Raw genomic sequence first — 22,948 nt, 5'->3', positions numbered from 1 at the left:
ATGGGTAGGACGCCATCCTGCCCATCAGCCAACTGCTCCCAAGGACTGCCCTTCCCTAAGTTATGAACTGAGATGCCCCATCAGAGGTAGTTAGATGTCTCACCAAAATGTTTCATGTCAAGTATTCTTTTATGTTGTTCATGCTTTTTTACTTGGTAAATACTTGCCAAAGGAATTTAATCATTGTAAATATTGTTTTTATTGCTAAGCTGTTAAGAACACTATATTTTCCTCAATTTCCAAGAAGGGTTGAATTTTCTCCCCAGTAAATCAAGTGGGATTTTTACTTGCGTAACCTTCATTATCATCATTTGCAGAGGAAGTTTAGTCCAGCATGTATGCCAGTCATCGGTCACTCTTCTCTAATTCTGCGTGGAATTCTGGATGGGACTTGAGTCTCAGCCCAGCCCCTCAGCTGGGTGTGAGACGTTTCCAGACCAGTTTTGGGGGAGGGTCCTCACACCTGTTTCCTTACGGGACCAGGAAGCCAGAATATGAGTTGTTTTTCATCTTTGCTGTTTTAAAAGTTTCTCTCTCGTCTCCATTCAACTGCTTCAGTTTCCGCTCTGGGACTCTGCCTGTCCTTCTTGGGCGGGGGCGGTGAGGTGTCCTTCGCTCTCACTGCAGGGACCGTGGACAGCTGAGCTCATCACACCCAAAGCCGCCCCAGAACCCTGCACGTGCACATCAGGCAACAGGATGCCTTGTGGTTGATTTTAAAAGAACCCTCTATTCTTTCAGATTTTACTTTTTTTTTTGGAGAGAGTAGGGCTCTTATTTGTTAAGAATTTAAAGGAAATTTGAGACTTCTGGATTGAGTTTGGCCTTCACACCGGTTAGGTACCTCTCAAGGCAGAATTCAGGTGAGAGACTAGAAGGAAAACAACTGATCTCTTGCTTGTTGGGACATGTGGAGAATTTACATGAAGGAATTTGCTTTGTAGAGACAAGCAAGTGACTTCTCTACAGTTTTTGGAGGTCCTGGGGAGGTCTCATCAGTATTGCTGGGAAGTCCTTGTTTAGGCATTCCTTCCTCTGCTAGGGTTTGCTTTAGAAAACAGCAGTGAGATGGGTGGAAATCCAGATTTCTGTCCATTCTGAACAAGGTAGAAGTTTTGGCTGTCCTAAGCATAAAAGCATGAAAGAGGGGTAACCCAGGACCTTAGAGAGTATGAGGCTGGGGACAACCTAGAAGCGGGGCAATCCAGCATTCTGGATGGAGGGGCAGCCCAGGCCCTCGGAAGGCAGGGGAAGGTGGGTAACCCAGAACCCTGGAGAGGATGGGAGGGGTAACTCAGGACCCTAAAGGGAGGGAAATGGGGAGGGGGGTAACCCAGGACTGTGGGAGGGGAGGAACAAAGTGGGGTAATGTAGGCACTGGAGGAGGAGGTAACTCAGGCTCTGGAAGGAGCTGAAGATGGGCATGGGGTCACTCTAACAATAGAGGGGATTGGGGTGAGAAGGGGAGGGACCGGCTGCGTCCACACCCTGTCCCCTTCCTGCCCTAGAAGACACCTGGGGTTTGCCCCTGACATGGTGACCTGTCCTCTACTGAGAGGACAGCAGGAATCAACTGACTGTGTGTCTCAGACCTGCAGGGCAGGTGAGGGGCAAGGAGGGAGCCCATGGAAGCCCACAGAAGCATCTCAGGTGCATATGGACTGGTGGCTTGACCACTTAGCAGGACCCTGTGCCCCATCTCCATTGTGCTGCTTTTGCTGTACACAGAGGCCTTTGTTCTAGTGAGTTCCTTCCTTTTGATTAAAAAACAAAAACCTGGGCTTTGTGCATGCAAAACATGCACTTGTATGCATTTTGGTAGCTTAGAGCATCTTTACCCACAAACATGGCTGCTTGTTCTTTGGGACATTCCCTCCTAGCTCAGGAGGTTCACCTGCTCTCCTGTCGAGAAGTCATCTTGGTTGTTTAAAATTCTTGTTGAAATATATTTGGATTCTTTCTGTTTTTGAGCCTGGACACTAGTGGTAAAGAATCTGCCTGCCAGTGCAGGAGATGCAAGAGACACAGTTTTGATCCCTGGGTCTGGAAGAGGAAAAGGAAATGGCAACCCACTCCAGTATTTGTGCCTAGGAAATCCCATGGACAGAGGAGCCTAGTGGGCTACAGACCGTGGGGTCTCAGAGAGTCAGATGCGACTGAGCACGCACACACTTGTGTAGTACGGTTTTGTCAGAAGGTCCCCCTTTTGCACTGATCACTCATGTGGGGTCCTGCGTTTAACTCTGCTCTCCTCGGCTCACGTGTATCCCTTTGAGGAGAGGAGGGAACAGCACAATGTACATGCTTTAAATAATGCGGTGTGTAAGAGGATCAACCCAAAATGTGAGCATTCTCAGCACACTTTAGAAGTGACAGCTGGTCAGAGCTGCACTCTTCTGATAGATTTTTGGCACAAAGTCTGTATGGAACGTGATTTATGTCATCCCATATTTTAGGAAGTTGCTTTTAAATTGAATTTACGTTATTTATAGCACACATTATCCCTCAAAGGACTTGATGAGGCTTCTTTGAAATAAAATATATAAGGAAAGGGAAAAAAGGTCAGAAACAGGACATGAGGAGCAGCATGGATATTCCTGCCGTAATGCCCTGCGTGTTTGCCAGGCTGAGCTACTGTTCTGGCCTTAGGATGCTGTGTGACCGCAGTGAGAAGGGAACACACTCATTACAGTTTATTCTTACTGTCTGTGGGAGAAAGTTTAACAGTTCTTCAGGAGAAGGAAAGTATTTTCTGGTACCCTTGTTCTAGAACAACATTCTTAGTCTGATTGGTTGAATATTTTTTAAAAGGAGATTCTTTAGGGGCCAAAGTGTGAGAGTTAAGAACTCAGACTCCAACTGGACTCCCTGGCATCAAAATGCTTTCGTGCCTCCCACTAGCTGTGTGACCTTAGATGAGTTGTTTTAACTTCTCTGGGCCATATTTTCCTCATCAGTAAAACCAGGATGAGTGGTTCTTGCCTCATAGACATTAGTTGTGTATAAATAAATGTGTGAATTTGAAGGACCATCAAGCGTCCTGTAGGAAGCACTTTACAAATATCAGAGTATGTTATTAAAATGTCAGAATATTCTTATTTTCCTCCTGAGAGGAGATGACCTCAAGGTCCTTCTAACTCTATCTTTATTTTTTTTTTTCTTTTCCTACTCTGCCATCTTTAATCTCACATTGCACTGTTTTCTTATCCTTCTTTAAAAGTTCTAAAAACCTAGGTTCCTTAGAATCACAAAGCGCATCATTGAAAGAGACTATAAGGGACACAGAAGTTTGGTTACACGTGAACTCCTGTGGCAGTTGCACATTTTATTTCTTTAAAACAATTCCTTGGCACCTTGAGGTTCATGTTTAATCTGTGTACAGAGACTGACAGCGTGTTTTCACTCTAGAACTGGTTGCACATCAGGAGTGTCTTGGTTCCTCACATCTGGTTCCTGCCTTCCCTTATAAATAGTTCACTGGGAAATGGGCTGATACAGCGGGGGAGGCAACATTTTCATGTGCTGCTTGGTTGCTGCCTGTTGCCTTGTAACAGAGGTTCCTTCTCCTTGACCCCACCGAGGCCTGCAGCTGCAGGCCCTCCTGGGAGACTTGTGCCAAATGCTGAATGATAAGGAAGGGTCAGAACAATGAGGAAGGTGTTCCAAACAGCCTTCAGGGAGTGTTCTGGCAGTACTGGCTTCCCATTCGTAAGGTCACCCTCCAGCACTGGCATCTGCCAAGGCTAGGGGTGCCGGAGGCTCCTGGGAGTTCATCTCCCAGAGCAATGGCATTTTCCAGTCAGAGCAATCTTTATTGCGTTGTCGTTTTATCCTTTGCATTGTTGAGGGTTCAGGTCTTTGTGGAGATGAAGAATTTATAGCTGTTGGGAAGTTTATTCTTTTCATGGAAGCCTCCCCCTCCCTCAGCCAGGAAGGAAATGCCTCACAAAACAAGGCTGTGAGCTTGGGTTTTTTATAAATGCAGTCCTAGAAGGTGGAGGAGGGGGTATCCCCTGGCTTTCTGGGAGGGGTCAGGGAGCTACTTCCATTCAGTCAGAGACCTTTGGGACCAGCCTGTCTGAATGGCAGTCCTGCCCAGACCCACAGGGGCAGCAAAGCGAAATACAGGCTGAGTAAACTCTGGGGTAACAACTTCTCCAGAGGCCAGTTATTAGAAAGTGCAAGGGGAGGGGCTGCCACTCCCAAAGAGGTTTAAAAAACTGAAACTCTAAATTATTTTTCTAAGCATCATAATTTAGATAAGAGAGCCGAGAGATTCCCAGCATTCCATGATACCTTTCACCTTTGTTCTCCTCCAGCCAAGGTTCCATCTTCACTGCCTTTGTCACATCTAATGGTCTCCATCTTGGTCACAGCTCGTTATGCAAACCCTGCTGCTTACTGCAGTTCATTTTCCATCCATTTTTCTGAGAGATGGGAAAAACCAGTATGTTAGGAAATAAAGTGCACCCGTAAGCACAAGCGCAGAAGCCAAGCGGAGCCCCTTGGCCCCCATCCGTCCCTCTCACGGCCATCTCAGCCGGCAGGAAGTGCTTCTGCGGCTGCAGCTGGCTCCTGTGCTCAGCTCGGGCCTGGGAGGGCAGCCTGGGTCATCAGTGTATGAGCTAAGAGGAGGTCACTGTCCAGAAACAGGGAACTGCCTGTGTGTGTGCTCCGACCTGTCACCCTTCTAAGGGCAGAAGCATGTCAGGGCTGGGGGCGACAGTCCGTTGTTGAAACCCCCAGGCCTGTTAAGCCACACATCCCCGTGTGTGTGTGAGAGAGAGACATACCTGGCATAAAATGTCATAAACAGCCCTGTTTATAGAATAACTGCATTCCAGGCAAGTTGACAGTTGAGTTTTTTTAAATCATGTCTTTGCTCAGAAAACTTCAGTTCGTAAAAGATTCCTGCAAATGATCCATTTAAGCAAGAACCATCTCTCCCTGATGTTTTCAGTGAGGGTTTCGTATTGCTGAGTGTGAATTGGGTTTTCTTAAGATGAACATCTGCCACGACAAATCTCCTCATGCTCTGAAGACAGAAGATGGTATTGCCGCGGAAAAATTTTAGTCAGAAAGTGATATATGCCTTCATGGGAATGTAGCTACAAAAATGCCATCTTGTTGAGGATTTTGCTAGTAGGTGAGATTTTGTTCAGTGTGGGTCTTGAGAAGTGCCGTGAGCTCACAGATATTTAGAGCCCGCCCCCTTTTCATCCCAAGTCCTTTTTCTCCCTCCTTCCTCTTTAAATTCCCTTCGTCTTGCCACTCTGTCAGGCGCTTGCTCCTCCTATCCTGCTCCCTCCCCCTCCTTCTCTGGCCAGGCCGAGTGCACTGACCCTCGTCAGAGGCTGGTGGTCAGCCTGGAGGACAGTGTTTTTCCAGCAGAATAGCTGGAATTCCTGGGCAGAATTCTGCTGTGGTTTTGTTTTGTTTAAGCGTGGTTCATTGTCTTCAGTCTCTCTTGTTTCTGAATATGGTATTCTTAAATCCTTGTGGCTGGTGGAGCTTGAGATGCCTAGCCTCCCCACCGCCAGCCTCAGGGGTCCTGATGACACCAAAGATTCAGTCGGAGTTGAAAAAGGGGAAACACAGGTCCCACTGTTTGGGGCGTCATTTGAAAGTGAGAGCCTGGTTAAGAATTTGTGATCCCTGTTAGGCCAACTGTGTGGGACTCCAGCCTGCGCTGAGAGGCATTTTACCATCTCAAAGGCAGGCTGATCACTGGAAGTGCAGCCAGTCCGGCTGGAAGGGAAGACAGGGGAATCCAGCCCCGTCTCTGGGCGGCACTCTTCTCCGACTTCAGCTGCTCTAACTTCTGAATCTTCTGGCGCCTTCTTCAAACACAGGGTCCTATTTTTAGTGCTGGGCTGTCATTTTTGATGTGCTGTTGTTGCCAAAAAAAAAAAAAGTCAGTGGCAGCTGCAAAAGAAATCTTGGTTTAAAGGCCCTGTTTATAATGCAGTTGGAACTTGTTTACCAAATAAGAGAGACTGGAATGTCACGGTGGATCAGCCGCTGGCTCATCAAATGGAAGAGCCTTGAGCTTGTTCAGTCCATGCTGTCCTGCCCACATCTGGCCACGTGCAGCGCGTGTGCCTGTTCTGTGCCACAGTCAGCTCCCTGCAGAGGAAGGGCTCCCTAACGGTAGGAAAGTCTCCGAGGAGTTGTAGGCCCAGGTAGTAGCTCACATCCTCCATGTCACAAACCAGCCCCGGGTATTCAGATCCATCTGAACCTAAACCAGTATATATATATACCTAAACCAGTATAAATACTAGTCTGTTTGCAGTGTTTATATATAATTTATTTACAAACTTAGACATGTGACGGGTGGTGACTAGCCTGTTGGTATAACACAGATAGGAATGGCACCTGGGGTCGAGACCCTTGGTCGCGTCCACTCCATCCATCCGTGGTTTGTTCTGGTTTGCCCCATCTTCAGAAAACTGGTAAAGCAGACAGGATTTCTTTGTCCCTCCAAGGGAGATGGGGTCTCTATGTCACATTTTTGTCCTTTGCTGTGTGTGGTCCTGGGAGTTAAGCCATGGCCAGGTCAAGACAGTTGGAGTAGGAATGCTGTCTGTCCTGAGGGGTGTCTGGAGAGGACACACTGCTGAGCCCCCAGTTCCCCACTTCAGCTGTCTGGGTGCTAGGAGACCCCTGGGTTCACAGGGGAGCTGGGCCCCGCCTTCTTGGAAAGGGAGCAGCTGGGGGCCTGTCCTGCAGCCGCCCAGTAATGCTCAGTTCCAAACTGTTACCCTGTGTGTTCTTTGTTTTGTTCCTTGGAATCAGTGTTAAATTCGGGAGACTGACCCATCGCACTGCATTTAGCTGTGTAACATTTATTGTGGTTGCCGTATAGTGTTCACACTGTGATCGGTTGATGGGGTTGGTGGTTCACGCCAGCTGGGCTGCTCCAGCTCAGGGCTGTGACGAGCACGCATCTCTCTGTGCTCCATAGGCACCTCTGCTCCAGGGGCACCTCCAGGCACACGTCTGCACCTGGGTTGCTGGGAGGAAGGATAGGAACGTCTTCCACCAGCAGTGGGTCTCATTTTTGCAGTCACTTGGACTGCCTGTGAGGTTGGGCACTTTTCATGAGTTACTGGCCTTTGGTCTTCACCTTTTGTGAATGGCCTACTGCTGTGTTTTCCCAGTTTTCATGCTGAGGCATCTGACTGATTTGTAGGAATGCCAGGAGTTTGAAGGGGTGAGGCTGTATTTAAAGAAGAATTGCCCCAGGACTAGAGCTGCAGCGTCAGGCTCAAGCTTCTCCTTCCTTCTCTGCATTGTAGACACCTTTCCTGCCATGTCTCTCTCCCACCCTCATGCCTTCTGTCCTCTGCCGAAGAGCGTCGTCCTGGCGGGGGTTGTCCCCCACAACCTGCCACTGTCCTTCCCTCTGGACAGTGGTTCACATGCCGTAGCAGGTCTCCTCTCCTAACTGACCCCCTCTGCTACTCACGCTCCTCCCCACCCCCATCATGTATCATGACTTGGGAGTGGGGAGGTGCCGCCGTGAGGTCCTGGGGATTCCTGCCTGTATTCTTTCCCTTTGCATAGTTCCTGCTTTGTCCTTGGCTGCCTCCCTGCAGAGCGTCCCCTGCCCGCGGCAGCTGCCTGCCTCAGGACCAAACTGGGCACACAAGTCCCTCCACAGTCTGCTCATCCTTTTTTTTTTTTTGGCTTTCTTGACATTCTTAGTCCAGGATCTGGACTTGTTATGGAGATTCTAAGATCCATGAAGGCAGGGATGGTATGATACACTCTCACTGTCTCAGTATTGATTAGTTCTTGTGGATTGAAATGTATGACTTTAGGGGGAGAAGAGAGGCTGGACAGTAATGCTCATCTCTGTGTTTGTGTTGCCCCATCTGTTGTTGTCTCTTACTGTGAAAAAAGATGACAATAGAACACACGCTTTGTGGCTCCTGAATCTGCATTTGGGCTGGGCTTGTGGAGATGGCTCTCATAGATGGAGCTGCCGTGAGAGAGTGGCTTGGTGGGGTCCGGGGCTCCATTTCCAGGATGGCCCACGCACCCGGTAGCCGGGGTTGCTGGCTCTGTGCTGGGATGTCTGCCACACATAGCTTCTCCCAGTGGTCTCATCTCAAGGCTGCTTGGGCTTCCTCACAGCATAGCATCTGGTTCCAAGGTGTGTTCCAAGGAATCGGAAGCTGCCCTCAGGGCCTGGGCCCACACACTGGTGCAGCATCATTTCTGCTGTATTCTGTTGGTCAAAGGTGTCACAGAGCCCACCCAGATTCAATGGGGGCAGCGTGTGTGGTCCCCTTCCTCTCAGGGTTGGGGGGGGGGGGGCGTGTCAGAGAATCTGTGGCCTTTGGCTTCCGCCATGTGGCTCTCATACTAACCCTCTCCTCCTCCCTGTAGCCCTGACGGCCGCTGCTGGACGAGGCAAGCTGGAGGTCTGTGAGCTGCTGCTGGAGCGTGGGGCTGCCGTGTCTCGGACTAACAGGAGAGGGGTCCCTCCACTGTTCTGCGCGGCACGCCAGGGGCATTGGCAGGTACCCAGGGGACCCCAGAGGCTTCAGAAACAGTGGTTGGGAAAAGTGCCCATCTCCCCTGCTGGACCCTGTCTTTCTCACATCCTTGGCTTCTACTTGTACTGGGAGTCCTGCGACATCAGGGCAGACATCTGACCGGCTAGCATAGTCATTCATGCAGGCTGGTAACCAGGTCAGAGACCCATAACCACTTCCTTTTGACTGAGGAAGGGAGTGGAGCTGGGTGGAAGCCCGTCACGTCGTCAGGAGATTTGCAGTAACAGAGTTGTTGGCATGACACTCTGACCCATTTGTCCAGCGTACTTGGGAGAGGAGTGGTCCTGCTGTGCTCTTTGGGAAAGGAAGTGTCTCCCTCTGGTCCTGCAGTGTGATTCAGGCTGCTTTCTTTCACTGCTCTTAATTAAGGGATCCCTGAGAGCAGTGGTTTAGTCTTGCGTTCCTTCATTTTGTAAACCCTTGACCATGTATCTACCCCATGCCTGGCTCCAGGTTACACACAGCTGCATAAAAACAAACTGCTCTCACCACATCCTTTATGGGAAGAATTTTCTAGATCCGGGTTTACATTGTGGAGTCGCGACCCTTCTGATTCCTGCCAGCTCTGTCAGTAGGAGCCTTGAGGGCACCCCACCAAGGTTTTGGCTTTTCTCCTTTCCGGTTCTAAAAGCTTGGTTTGCACCGCCCATTCCCTGGTACTCTCTCAGCTCCCTGTGATGTCCTGGCTAATCCTCTCTCCTGGTCTTAGCGTCCCCTAAGTGGTGAGGAGGCTTGGAAGCGTTTGCTAGTGTGTCCAGAATGAGAAAGCAGTGGGAATTCACCCCCTTCTGTGTGGTGGCATTAAAATGTGGTCCTGGAGGGAGAGAAGCTGGAACGCTGTCCCCTAGGCAGAGCAGTTCCCGCGGGGAGGGTCATTGTAGGAGATGCTTGTCTGGTTTTTTTGGTCCCCCTTTCACCATGTACTGTTTAAAGGCGTAACTTTGAGGCAGAGACTCTTATCCAGGAAGCCTTGGTAAAATTCCCCTGGTGTGAGGGTCCAGCTGTCCCTGGGGAGAGGGTAGGTGTTTCCCCACCAAGAACTTGGCATCAGTACCCTGTGGGGCCCTGGCTCACTCCATTTAGTTCTGCTCAGCTGCTCCATAGTGGCTGTCCTGTCATTGCCTGACTGTGCTCAGGATCCCCCTCTCCTTCAAATTGCTGCCTTGTGTGTGCCTATTTTATAGATAGAGTAATGAATTGGGCATGTTAAAAGGAACATATATTTGAAAGAAGAGTCTGTTCAAAGAAATAAAATATAAAGATTTTACAAGCCCCACGGATCACATAACTTAAAGGGGTTTTTGAAAAGAAGAGAGTCCTTTCATTCCTCTAAGAGGCGGAACAACCAGCTCCAGCAGAGAGCATGTCATTTCAGATGCAGTGGCAAGTGTGTGATCCCGAGTGTTTCTTTTAGATTGTTAGGTTGCTGTTGGACCATGGCTGTGACGTGAACCTAAGTGACAAGCAGGGCCGGACACCCCTCATGGTGGCTGCTTGCGAAGGGCACCTGAGCACCGTGGAATTTCTCCTTTCAAAAGGTAGTGGCACTGTCCCCCTTGAGGGCTTCTCTTGGGTGGACAAAGAAAAGAGCTTTGGCAGCCCCGTTTAGTACTTTCTGATTCAGTTTTTTAAAAAAAATCTCTTTATTAAGTCTTTTTGTTACGGACGTTTTCTGCCTTGCACACAAGCAGAGGGTTTAGGGGTGCATCCCATGTACCCATTTCTCAGCTACAGCAGGGACGATTGTTTCACCCATCAGCTTCAGATTTCACCAGCCTGATGGCCACATTCTGCAAGCCAGGCCCCTACAGATGCAGAAGGGTTTGCTCTGGTCTGGCCTTTCCGAAGTCACATTGAATGGGCTTCTCTTTCAGGTGCCGCCCTTTCTTCTCTGGACAAGGAGGGTCTGTCGGCATTAAGCTGGGCGTGTCTGAAAGGTCACAGGCCTGTTGTCCAGTTCCTAGTGGAGGAGGGAGCTGAGATCGACCAGACGGACAAGAACGGCCGCAGCCCCCTGGACCTGGCCGCCTTCTACGGCGACGCAGAGACCGTAGGTACCGCGGTGGCCATGCTCCCCACCCGCGCCAGGCGGGCCAGGCTGCCTACTGATCTGGGATCCGAGCCATCCCCAAGTGTGTGTGATGCTGGCCCAGTGTGGCTGGGGTGTACGCGTGTGCTGTGGGGTGGCTTTCATTTCTGCTAGTTCTGTGACATGTGGTCTGTTTCAGAACTGGAGTAAAGATTTTGATAGAATCTTAAAAGCTTAAAATTCCATGATGACAAACTGCCCACACATACACAGATGCAACACACATCTATGAGTATGTGTACACACATGCATATGTAGTTTTATTTTCTTATAATTTTCATAGAAATAGAATTCCTATATAGTTCATTTAAAAATCAGTTTTATATATGTGAGAAATTACTGGTCAAATAATTAGTTGGTTTGCTTTTAAATCAATGCAGCTTTGTCTTGAAATAATATAAAATGTTTTGGGCACTGTCTTTATCTCTTTGTCAAATGCCTGAGTCCCTGACTGAGGAATGAAGGGATAAAACCTTAATAAACCAAGAACCACAAAATGTCTTTCAGGGAAAAAACTGCATCTTTGTCAGTCTCTACATCCCATGCACCAAGCAGGTGTTGGAGGAATGTTCAGCTCCTTGAGAATGATCATTTATGAATAGTTACGTGTGTCTAACATGAGAATTAGTCAGGCAGACAGGTGTTGCTGGGAGCTGTGGACCTTGGGGCGGAAGCCATCCCTACCCTGCACATCTGTGCCTGATGCTTTTAAAAGGCAGTAATATTAGAATTAAATGGTCACACTTTCCTGGACATTATAAAAGGTACATAAGTGTTGATTTTCAAAGACAGCTATTTAACTAAACCTCACATCTCCACATTTTTCTTTCTGCTTTTGTTACTTTACCAGACCCTCTAGTTTAGCACCATTAGGGAACAGTGAAGGAGCTTAGTCTTCTACCATTTAAAAAAAAATTGGGTGTAGACACCTGACCTAAAATTTACCATTGTACCCATTCCTAAGTGAGGACTTCAGTAGTGTTACGTACACTTCACGTTGTTGTACAGCCAAAGCCCAGGCTCTTTTTGTATCTTGTAAAACTGAAGCTGCACCCACTAAACAGTACGTCCTTGTTACCACCCCTCACCCCCAGCTTCCGCAGCCATCTTTCTATCAATACTTTCTGTTTCTCTGAATGACAACTTTTGGTCCTTCATACAAGTGGAATCATACAATATTTGTCTTTTGGGGACTGACTTATTTCACTCAGCATTATGTCTTCTAGGTTTGCCCATGTCATAGCATGTGTCAGGATGCCCTTCAGGCTGAGTAATATTCCATTTATGTATTTACTTCATTGTGTTAATCCACTCATCCACTCAGTGGGCACGTGCATTGCTTCTACCTCTTGGCTGTTATGAATAGTGCTGTTATGAACATGGGTATGCAAATATTTCATCGAGATCTTGCAAATTCTCGGAGATCTATCCATTCTCTTGAATAGATACCCGGAAGTAAGACTGCTGAATCAAGTGGTAATACTATTCTTAATTTCTTGAGGAACCTTCATACTATGTCCATAGTGGTTACATCCTATCAGCAATGCACATGTGTACCTGTTTCTCATATCCTCTCTTAACACTTATTTTCTGTTTTACTCTGTTTTTTTTTTTTTTAACAGTAGCCATCCTAATAGTTAATAACTTGTTTTGTGTCTTTGATTTGCAGTTCCCTAGTGATGAACATTTTCTCACATGTTTATTGGCCATTTGTATGTCATCTTTGGAAAAACGTCTGTTCAGATACTTTGCCTATTTTTTCAGTTTTATTGAAGTATAGTTGATTTACAGTGTGCTAATTTCTGTGCAGAATGACTCAGTTATATATATACACATACATATATATATATACTTTTTAATATTCTGTCCATTATGGCTTATCACAGCTTTGCCTATTTTTAAATTGGGTTATTTGAGGCTTTTGTTGTTGAGTTGTTGGAGTTCTTTACATATCCTGGATGTTAATCCCTCTAGTGTTAGTTTGTGAACAGCTGGTATACTGATAAGATGTATCAGATCCACATGAAAATCTAAGTAATCTATAGATTTTTCCAGTGAGTAGAGTAGTTTTACTGGCAATTTCTGTTTCTATCAAACCATAGTGTGGTTTTTCCTGTTGTTCTTTGATTAGCCCAAGTGACAGCTGTTTTGTCATATCAAGTCAGTCTTGGTAGCATGGTCTTAAGCTTTCCATCTTTATAGTCCCTATATTCAATCTCTTTCCTATGCCTTAAAAGTGAATTATAATTCGGTCTGGCAGATCCCAGCCTTTGCAGGTTCTGTATCCAGGCTGTGTGGATCTGAGTATTTCTGGAGTGCCTATTGCCGTAACCTGGTAGCACATGGGAGCTATGGCAGAAGCCTGCGTCCTAATAAGTAATTGGAGATGAAAAAGTGACTGTCTCTCATCTCTGTGGCCTGGGAAGCAGGGTGAGGAAGGCAGGTGAAGGCGTGCATGCACCTGTCTGTGGTATGGGAGCGCGGACACACTCCCCACTCCCTTCCGGAGCGTCTACCTGCCTTCCTCACTGCCAACATCAAAATCACTCTAGCAGGGCAGGTTTGAGCTGTGGGTTGCAATTTCTCTACTTTGTCCTGTGTCAACTTTATTTCCATTCCAGGATCCCGTTAGGCCAGCTGCGGCATCGGGTGAGGCGAGGGCCGCTCTGCCTGTGCCCTCAGGGCCTGTGCTCCCTCTCTGCAGGTGCTGTATCTGGTGGACAAGGGGGCTGTGATTGAGCACGTGGACCACAGCGGTATGCGGCCCTTGGACAGAGCCATCGGCTGTCGGAACACGTCTGTAGTGGTCACGCTGCTGAGAAAAGGAGCCAAATTAGGTCAGTGAGCGCCTCAGCACAGCAACAACAGGAAGGGTAGCTTCAGATTTTAGAGGATGTGAGGGACTATTCTGGGGGGCTCCGTGGGGAGGGGCTAAGGGTGGGCGGGCAAGAGCTGGCGGGTGGTTGTTATGAGCAGGCGAGTGTGAGGACCACTGTTTGGGAGGCGGCGTCTAGTCTGCTAGGAAGGGCAGTGGCAACCCCAGCACACGTTCCGGGAGAGAAAGTTCTCAGGACTTACAGAGACAAGATGGGTGACGTAAGGATATCGAGGGTGAGAGCTCTGAGAGGTAGGACCGTGGCACACAGTTCGGAGTGTGGGGAAGGGCACCCAGACAGCACTGGCTTTTTCTGGTTTCATGTCAGACCTCTGGCTGCCAGCAGTTCTGGGGGAGGGACTGCGATGAAGGTGAGAACATCACTAAGCAGCCCATGGTATCGGGAGCTATTGTGAGCACTTTCCTGTTTGACCTTATTTCATCGTCACCTACCCTGTGAGAGGGAATGAGAATAGCATCACGTCCCAGAGGAGGAACCCAGCTGAAGGAGGTGAATAGCTCCCCTGAGGTCCTGCTGAGCGGCAGGTCACTGTGAACCTGAGTCTGACTCCTGGGTCTGCCCTTAAGCGCCGCTGCCTGTGCGTGTTGGGAAGAGGCTTAGACGGAGCTTGTGGCCGCGCTGGCCGCTGGGGGAGAGAAGGGGACACGGGCAGAGACAGGGAGGCCGAGCGCAACAGGGCCAGGGCGCACGGCTCAGAGCGGACTTGGTTGTGACTCTGAGGCGAGCGTGAGAGAGCCTGTGAACGCTGGCCTGCCTTCACCTGTCTGTGGTCCTGACAGCACCGCAGGGAGTAGGGAGATGATTTGGAAGCAGATCTCCACAGGAGGGAGGGTGGCTCGAGGCCCCACTGATGCCTTCGTGTCCCAGTACTTTTTTCCACCGCAGTGACGGTGTGTGGGGGTGCAGCTCCCTGCTAATAAGCGTTCTCTTCTCATCATTGTATTGCTGTCCAGGGTCTGCAGGATGCTGCAGGGTGCTCTGAGGCTGGGTGCTAGCTGTGTATAGGCTTAGCTGTGGTGTGTTAAAGTATGGAACTCCTTGCCTCCAGGCCCGCCTGAGTGCCTCTGAATACATGTTTATTTTGCAGGAAATGCTGCCTGGGCGATGGCTACTTCCAAACCTGATATTTTGATTATACTTTTACAGAAATTGATGGAGGAAGGAAACGTGATGTACAAAGTAAGTGGTATTGCCCTTTTCTGGGATGCCGTGACAGCCTGCAAGCAGCCTCTTAGTTGGGGGCGTACCGGATATAGCTGTACTGTTACACAGGATGCATGGAGCTCAGCGGGTAGACGTTCTGGGAGGTGCCATCCTGGCCTCAAGCCTGGGCTTTGATATCTTAACAGCAGAATCTTCCAGGTGGAACGCACTACTCTTTGTGTCTGGGAACCATTATTTCTGAACAAATCCTTGCAGCTGTAACTATGATTTACAGCTTGAAGCCTTGCTTTGGAGGCAGAGTTGCCTCTGGTTTAACGGGCACATCCTACAGGAAATTCTTTGGCGCCTGGAATCATGAGACATGGGAAAGGAACACTCAGGAGACATTTTCATAAGAAAAAGAATCATGCAATCTCCCAAGCCTTTATTATCTTCATTTTAGTATCTATAAGCCTCTGGAATGTGAAACTGTTTCTGGACAGATTTTTACTTAAGATAGTAATATATAATACTCAGTTACTCAGGAGGCAAATTAATTTTTTTCTCATTTTCCCTTAGAAATGTAAAGACAATTTAAAGAGTAGTGATTTTGACTTTAACAAACTTCACACTGAGACATCCAGTTTAGATCAGAGGTCAGTACACTTTGCCTGGAGAGAGGAGGGGAGTAACTATGTTCGGCTTTGCTCTGTGGTTCTTTTCACACACAGCCCACCCCTGCCCTGAACTGTGCTCTTGAGGCACAGACTCAGCCAAGATGACACACAGTGGAGCCAGGCCAGGTTTCAAATTGTTTGCAGAAATAGGTAGTAGGCCAGGTTTGGCCCAAAAACCGTAGTTGGCCAACCACAAGTTTAGAGAGATAGGCCATTTTCATAGATCATCATTCTTTCCAGGTCTCTGATTAGACAGAATTAAAAGATTATGAAAACAAAAAAACTATCAATACATCATGACCATTTTAATCCTTTTTGCCATGAAGCAGCTGCACTTGCTGTGTTTTCCTTTTCTTTTTTTTAAAATAATAACAAATAAATAGGCGTATAGCATGACCCAGCAGGGTTCCTGGCTTGGAATCAGTTTGAAATTGAGTTCAGAATGTGTATTGTTGTGGCTTTGAAGTGGTTTTAATATGAATTTTGGTAGGCAATTATGTTAGAAATATCAAGCCATTTTCAACAGACTTCATACCTGCTGCGAGACAGACCCGACAGAGCAAATGGATTTCTTTAGCCTTGAAAATGACGTGCAGTGCTGTGTGGGGTTTTAAAGCCCGTGTTTTAGTTTTTTTTAAAAGAAAAATTATTCTACAGCAAGCTCTAGGTTTATCCACAAGACTCTACTTGCCTTGAGAACGCCCTCATTTTTCCATCTGATTTCTGTTACACTTTGCATGAAAGTGTCCTTACATGAGAGATCATTTGTGAAATGTTTGTCGAAAATATATAACGGGGACGATAGTCCAGTGTTTTAAGACTGATAGCTATGGGTTTGGCAATTTACAGATCCCTCCCTATAACCTGGTTCTGGTCACAGACACCTGTGTGGGCAGTGAGGCCATGTGACCCTGCCGGTTTGTGGACTGGTTCTGGCCACAGCCCGTCCTCATCAGGGTCCTTATTCATCTTGCAGCCTCTGAAAAAGATAAATTTCTCTGGTTTTTTATTCCTAGAAAGGGAAGATGAAAGAGGCAGCCCAGAGGTACCAGTACGCCTTAAGGAAGTTTCCTCGAGAAGGATTCGGAGAGGACATGAGACCATTCAATGAGCTAAGAGTTTCCCTCTATCTCAATCTGTCTCGCTGCCGAAGAAAAACAAATGTAAGCCCCTTATTCCAGTCTTTCAGCCATAGACTGTTCTCATGGTGGAGGAAGCCTGCCCTTCCACGCCCTAGTCATGAGACTGCCCGTCTTGTGTTTGCGCTTTTCTATGAGCTTGGTCCACAGGCAGCGGCTTGCCTGGGTAACTGCCGTTAGATCACGGCGCCCGCCCATCCCCACGGTGTTGAGAGGAGTGCACGTGGGTATGGTTTCTGTGTCTCAGTGATGACGCGCACACGCACACTGCTCCTCCACCTCTGCCCAGCTACATGTGGTCAGAGCTGTCATGCGTGGTCTGTCCCCAGGTTCAGAAGGAAAGGGTGTCATTGTAAAATTCAACACAAATGTGTTACATACAGTCTGCCTAGCGTTTATTATGTTTGCTTGAGAGGTAAGCCAGGAACTGGTTAGTTCATAATTAATTAACCGTAGTTAACTCACAGTTAACTTATAACTAGATTTGTTTCAGTATCACTTTCTTTCTTTTTAACTGCATCCTGCCTCCAAAAAGCCTGTGACCTTCCTGCTTCTGTGCTCATATACTCTTCCTGAGGCATCTGTGCCCCCCAAGGCTGCCCCCACTGCCGACCCCTGGGTGCCGGCTCTCGTTGGCCTTCACTTTGCTGCACTGCTTCCAACACTATTCTCTCTCCAGAGTCCAACGATTTTTGCTTCTCTGTTGGATCCTTCCCATTAGAACATGAATACGCTTTAGCTGTCACCCAAATCCTACAGCAAATACCCTGACTCGCCTTCCCCTTCACCTTGCTCCGAATGTGTCCCAATTCTCTGTCAACCTCTGGAGCAAAACTCCAATTAAAAAGTTGGGGGGGGGGGGGGGCGGGAGGTTGGTGGTCATCATATTTCAGTGCGGCTTCTGACTTGTGTATTTAAATACTGATACCAGGACTTCGGCATGGCAGAAGAATTTGCTTCCAAGGCCCTTGAGTTGAAACCAAAGTCCTATGAAGCCTTTTATGCCAGGGCGAGAGCCAAGAGAAGTAGCAGGTACCGTCTGGGGTTAGTTGGGAGACTAGTGAAGCCTTCTTGTCTTGCTCTGGCCTCAAAGCTTGGGGGCTTCTGATCCATGAGCACCACTCAATGCCTCTCCTCCTTTTTCATACTGAGTAGGTGTCTTCCAGAACGCACAGCAGTGGAAATCATTAGCAATGGCTAAACTTTTACTTTCTCTAGACATCTCTTAACTGTCCCTCCCCTCCGCCAGCTGACCTGTACTGCAACATCAAGTTCCTAGCTTAGTCCGCGTTACCAGTGAGACAGCCAGCCAGAGGCACGGAGAGGAGGCAGTGGGGAGGGGGCGGAGTCAGTAGGACGGGGGCGGAGTCAGTAGGACAGGGGCGGAGTCAGAAGGACTTGAGTTGCTTGGGGTGGGGCGGGGGAGCTGATGTGAAGAGGATTCTAACCCCCCTGCTGAGCTCACCCCCACCATCTGGTCTTTGTAGAGACGCTGGGGCCCTGGGATTGCACGGGTCTGGGTTAGAATCTGGTGCTCCCACTTAGCTGAGTGAGTCTAAGCTAGTTCCATGGGTCTTGTCCACACAAAACCTACACAGAACTCACTCAGCTACCTTTTCTTTTAAAGCAAAGCTGCTTTATGAACAGTTGCATTCAGAGTTCTTTCTTACGTGACTTGTAATATCTTTTAAAATAAAGGCAGTTCGTGGCTGCCCTGGCTGACTTGCGGGAAGCAGTGAAGCTCTGTCCCGCCAACCAGGAGATCAGGCGGCTCCTGGCCCGCGTGGAGGAGGAGTGTAAGCAGCTCCCGCGGAGCCAGCAGCAGAAGCAGCAGGCCCCCGCGCCTGCCCCACCCACCGACTCGGACAACGACGAGGACGCCCCGACGCCCGGCCTGAACGACCACTTTCACCTTGAGGAGGCTGAAGAGGAGGAGACGTCGCCGCCGGAAGAAGCCGTTTCCCTCGCTCCCAGGCCCCCGCCATCCTCGTCTGCGCCCTCCGCGTACATCCGAAACCTTCAGGAAGGGCTCCAGCCCAAGATAAGGCCCGTGTCGCCGCTGCAGAGTCGGCCGGGGCCCGGCAAGACCCTGAGGGAGGCGGTGGCCCAGCCGGGGCTGACGGTGCAGCCCACCAAGCAGGCGCAGATCGTGAAGACCAGCCAGCATCTGGGCTCTGGACCCGCGGGCGTGAGAAACGGCAGCTCGAAGACGCAGGTCTCTCCGCTGAATCCTCCCCCGAGCCCCATGCCCGGAAGACTGCCCGCTGCCCCCACCGGTAGCAGAAACCTGCATCTGGAGGGAGCAGCCTCTGGCCCCTTCGGCGATCGGCTGGGGCCCAGCCCCGCAGTCCACCTGCCGCACAGTGAGGGCGACGCTGCGTATCCTTTACCAAGCAAGATAAAAACTGCAGAGAGGCTTCTGTCTCATGCTGCCATGGCTGTGGACGTGGTCCCTGTAAACCCAGGGGGGCCAGTGAGCTGCGGCGACACCCGACACCCGACTTCCCTCAGTAGCTCAGGCTCTTCCGGTTCTCCGTCGAGCAGCATCAAGATGTCAAGCTCCACCAGTAGTTTGGCTTCAAGCAGCAGTTTCTCGGATGGCTTCAAAGTCCAAGGACCAGATGCTCGAATTAAAGACAAGGTTGGTAGCCAGGTTCCGAGTGGCACAGCTGAGCACAGACCTCGCAATACTCCATTCATGGGCATCATGGATAAGACCGCGAGGTTCCAGCAGCAGAACCATCCTCCTGGCCGCACCTGGCACTGTGCGGTGCCAGAGGGGCTGCTGACAAGCGCACCTTCTGCAGCTGGCCTGCAGGCCTCGAACTCTGAGAAGCCCTCTCTCAAGCAAGCCAAAGCCTGCCCTGGGTCTACCCTGGGTGGTGGTGTCCACAACGGGGCCCAGGTGAAGGAGCTAGAAGAAAAGAAGTGCCAAATGCCAGTCCACTGTCAGGACAGCAGAGTAACTAAGACCATTTCACATCTATATCAGGAAAGTATGTCTAAACAGCAGTCTCATATCAGCAATGAAGCCCACAGGAGTCACCTCCCTTCAGCAAAACCAAAGCGATCATTCATAGAATCAAATGTGTGAGCCTTAAGAGAGACCCATTTGTAGTATTTGGAAGACAGTGTGTTGGTGCCTGGTAACAATTAAATGGTTGTACATGAGAAAAATTACTTTTTAGCCATGTATTTTTTCCCCTCTGGAGTGGATCAGATGCCATTGATAAACTGAAAGTGTCGGATTAAATTTGTTTAGTAAATAGAAGTCACCAGAAATAAGAATGCTAACCAGAATTGGAAAACTGCAACTAGCTATGCCTATTAAGTTAAAAGACAGCCAGGAAGACATTAACTCATGCTTTTCTTAGGAAATTGTTTGGTTTTTATCACTTTTCTCCTAGTATTTGCTATGTAGTTAAGATCACATTATTTCTTAGATAATGTAAATATCTAGTAATAATAGTTTAATTCATGACAGGTGATATGTTCTGGAAAAGAGGAAATTTTCAAGTTACAGTTCCAATAAGTCAAATCTTGATATACATATGTATGTATACATATGGTTGACCCTTGAACAATGCAGGAGTTACGGGCGCCAACCTCTATACAGTCAAAAATCCATGTATAACTTTTACATTTGGTCCTCTGGAGGGTTCCACATCCTTGTATTCAACCATCCGTGGATCATGTAGTACTATAGTACGTACTGATTGAAAAAAAAAGTGGACCTACAGTTCAAACCCCTGTTGTTCAAGGGTCAGTGTGTGTGTGTGTGTATATATGTATATAAAAGACCTGAGTAATTTCGATCTGAATATAAATGTGACTTTACATATTATACAGCTGGTTTGTTTTTTAAGCAAAATACAAGAACATCCAGGTAATGTTCTCTTCATAGCAGTTCCCTTTAAAAAGATCAACTTTTATTTCTGTGTTACAGTTCTCATTAAAATATTTTTATAGCACCTTCTTTTGGAACTACATTCCTGCTTCAATATATTTTTAATATTTGAAAATGATATAAACCATTTGGAATCATGATTGGTAGTTAAGTTGAATTTGGGCTGAAACACTAAGTTTTAGTAGTAGTGTTCTGTATTCTTATTCAGCATTCTCGGTGACATGTAAATTAGCTCTCAACTGATCCCCAAACTGCTTTTATCAATGACAGCACTCCTGGAACAAGCCTTCCAAGGTCCTCTAAGGACATTATTTAATTTGGATACTTAAGGTATGGTTGGCTGTTGCTTTTGTTTTATTATACAGTCATTACTTTAGAGCTATATGTTGTATATATGAAATAGCTAAAGTTGTATTCAGACTTGTAAATATAACTATTTCAAGTAGTTAATCTGGAAGTCATATATTTGCATGTGCTTTTTAAGCTTCATCCATGCTGTTTATTGCACTGAGCGATATATAGGGCATGTTAACAGTATCCAAGTAATGGCACTTTATCTCATTTATATGAACACCTCTGAGGTGCTACTTAAGTCCAAACTGATGTATTATTCATTTGTAAAGATAAGGTACAGGAATGATCCTTGAGTTAAAGGTATTTTTGTATGAAAATGATATGCTATTGGAGGATGTTAAAATGCTAGTTTTCAGAGAGGTGGGAGTGTGTTCATTTTATATGTTGGGATGTGAAATTATTTTCTAGAATTGGAGAGAAGGAAGTTCTATATTTATAGAATGTTTTAAAAATGAAGAGTTGTAATGAAGTTCCTGTAAGCATCATCATGGTCTTGTACGAATAGGAATCTTCTGGTGTCATTCTTCAACATTAGTTCCTGTGTACAGTGTACCCTGTATAGTTTTATTGATTTTTTTTTTTTAAAGAGGCTTTTCATGAGGTTCTGCTAAATAACTATTATGGCTTATTTATTGTTTATTGTTTTCTTTAATGTTGTGGAAGTCTTACTCTTTCGTTATGTAGTTTTGTTTCTGCACAACTACTGTACTTGTCTGTCTGGAATAAAGACAATTAATAGTTTGTTTTGCATTAAATCAAACAGTGGCTAAGTAGAGAAGATCCTGATGTCAGCTATCTGCCTCACTTTAAGCCTGGGTGATCGTGTCCCTAAAAAGGGGAAAAGCCTGATTTGAAGTAATACTACAAAAGCATGTTTAATTTTAGAACAAGGATAATGGCGTCTAGAAATCCCAAAATATTTCAAGGTCAAAATTAGTCTTTTTGTCTGAAATGAGGAGAATGCATGAGGAGCCTTCTAAACGTCTGTCCCAGAAATCCTGGCATCTGGTTTTTATTGGCAACATGGTATCTTCAGTTTTTAGCTCTTACTTTGGCAATACACTGAACACTGTGCTAATGTGAAATTTTGTTCTTCACATGTGTATCACTCTCTGAGTTAAAAGTGTTTATACCCACATATTTCAGTTTCAAAGTCATATGAATGAGCGTGAACATTAAACTGTTGTGTTAAAATATCCTGACTTGGAATCTTAAGCCTAAACAACTTCAGGTTATTGTATGGTTACTGCTATTATTAGGAAGGCTTAAGGTAAAGTATTTTCAGTCCTTATTTAAAGTCATCTATTTAAACTCAAGGTAAAAAACCAAAACTGGGTAGGAGGGGGAAAATCTAGTAACAGAAAATTCTTATTGGATGACTTTTCCTGTGATGCTGCCAGTGTGACTATTAGAATTTACTATACTTTGTGATTTTGATGGATTCTGAGTAAATGTCTTTGGTCCCATAATTCCAGGAAGTGCTGTCTCCTTGGGAAGCTGTTGGTCAGAGCTGAGGACCAAGCAGCGGGGGTGGGTGGGGCTGCTCCTGCCTAGTCCTGCAGGGACAGTGGCCCCTAGTGCAGAGGGGCCGTGTGGTGTCCTTTCCTATGGATGGTTTTGGATTTGATTTTTTGTTTGCCTCTGCTTTGTGGGGAAGAGTAGTTAGCTTTGGTTTATTTGTATAGAAAAACAGAACACTTCACTTTGGTAAACTGGCATCTTAGTTTTCAGCCACTTAACTAGAAACTATCCTGGTGAAACGTAGGAAAAGAAAATCACCTTCTTTAAAACATTTAAAAAATAACATCTTTTATTGTTTTCTGTCAGTGACACCAATGATTTCTAGTAATTTTTATGTGAAAACCAGCTAGCCCTTTTGAGAAATAAGTATTATTTTATCAAAACACAAGATACCTGGTCCAATGGTGAGAGCACTACCAGTTTTAACAAGTCTTTTGATGGAATATATACTTACATTGCTTTTTTATTTGTGTTTTCAAATTTCAGAACAATTACAATGAGGGTTTGGGGGTAAGTACAAAGTCCTGGTCCCTCCTGCCCTTAGAGTTGATTTAGTTTTAGCAAGCTTTGCACTAATGGCTTCCATTCTGGTGAACAACTTATGAGAGGCAGTACAACCTTCACTTACAGAATCTGAAGTCTTCTGAGTAAATG

At 47.0% G+C, this 22,948-nt stretch overlaps 1 protein-coding gene across 7 annotated transcripts in view; it reads left to right on the top strand.

The window, feature by feature from the left end:
- The window catches only part of TANC1 (tetratricopeptide repeat, ankyrin repeat and coiled-coil containing 1), a 237,793-nt gene extending 216,279 nt beyond the window's left edge, over positions 1-21,514 (top strand). For all 7 annotated transcript variants that reach the window (XM_070476149.1, XM_020880382.2, XM_020880380.2 and 4 more), the window contains 8 exons: positions 8,398-8,531; positions 9,982-10,105; positions 10,442-10,617; positions 13,361-13,493; positions 14,641-14,732; positions 16,390-16,536; positions 17,444-17,544; positions 18,211-21,514. In XM_070476149.1, coding sequence (XP_070332250.1) covers positions 8,398-8,531; positions 9,982-10,105; positions 10,442-10,617; positions 13,361-13,493; positions 14,641-14,732; positions 16,390-16,536; positions 17,444-17,544; positions 18,211-19,606 — 2,303 coding nt within the window. In that variant the 3' untranslated portion in view covers positions 19,607-21,514. The remainder of the gene's footprint in view (positions 1-8,397; positions 8,532-9,981; positions 10,106-10,441; positions 10,618-13,360; positions 13,494-14,640; positions 14,733-16,389; positions 16,537-17,443; positions 17,545-18,210) is intronic.
- The last annotated feature ends 1,434 nt before the right edge of the window (positions 21,515-22,948 follow it).

The sequence above is a fragment of the Odocoileus virginianus genome, chromosome 13 (assembly GCF_023699985.2).
Source record: "Odocoileus virginianus isolate 20LAN1187 ecotype Illinois chromosome 13, Ovbor_1.2, whole genome shotgun sequence".
Classification (NCBI taxonomy): Eukaryota; Metazoa; Chordata; class Mammalia; order Artiodactyla; family Cervidae; genus Odocoileus; species Odocoileus virginianus.
Note: the sequence above shows the minus strand (reverse complement) of the source record. Positions and strands in the feature narration are given on the sequence as shown.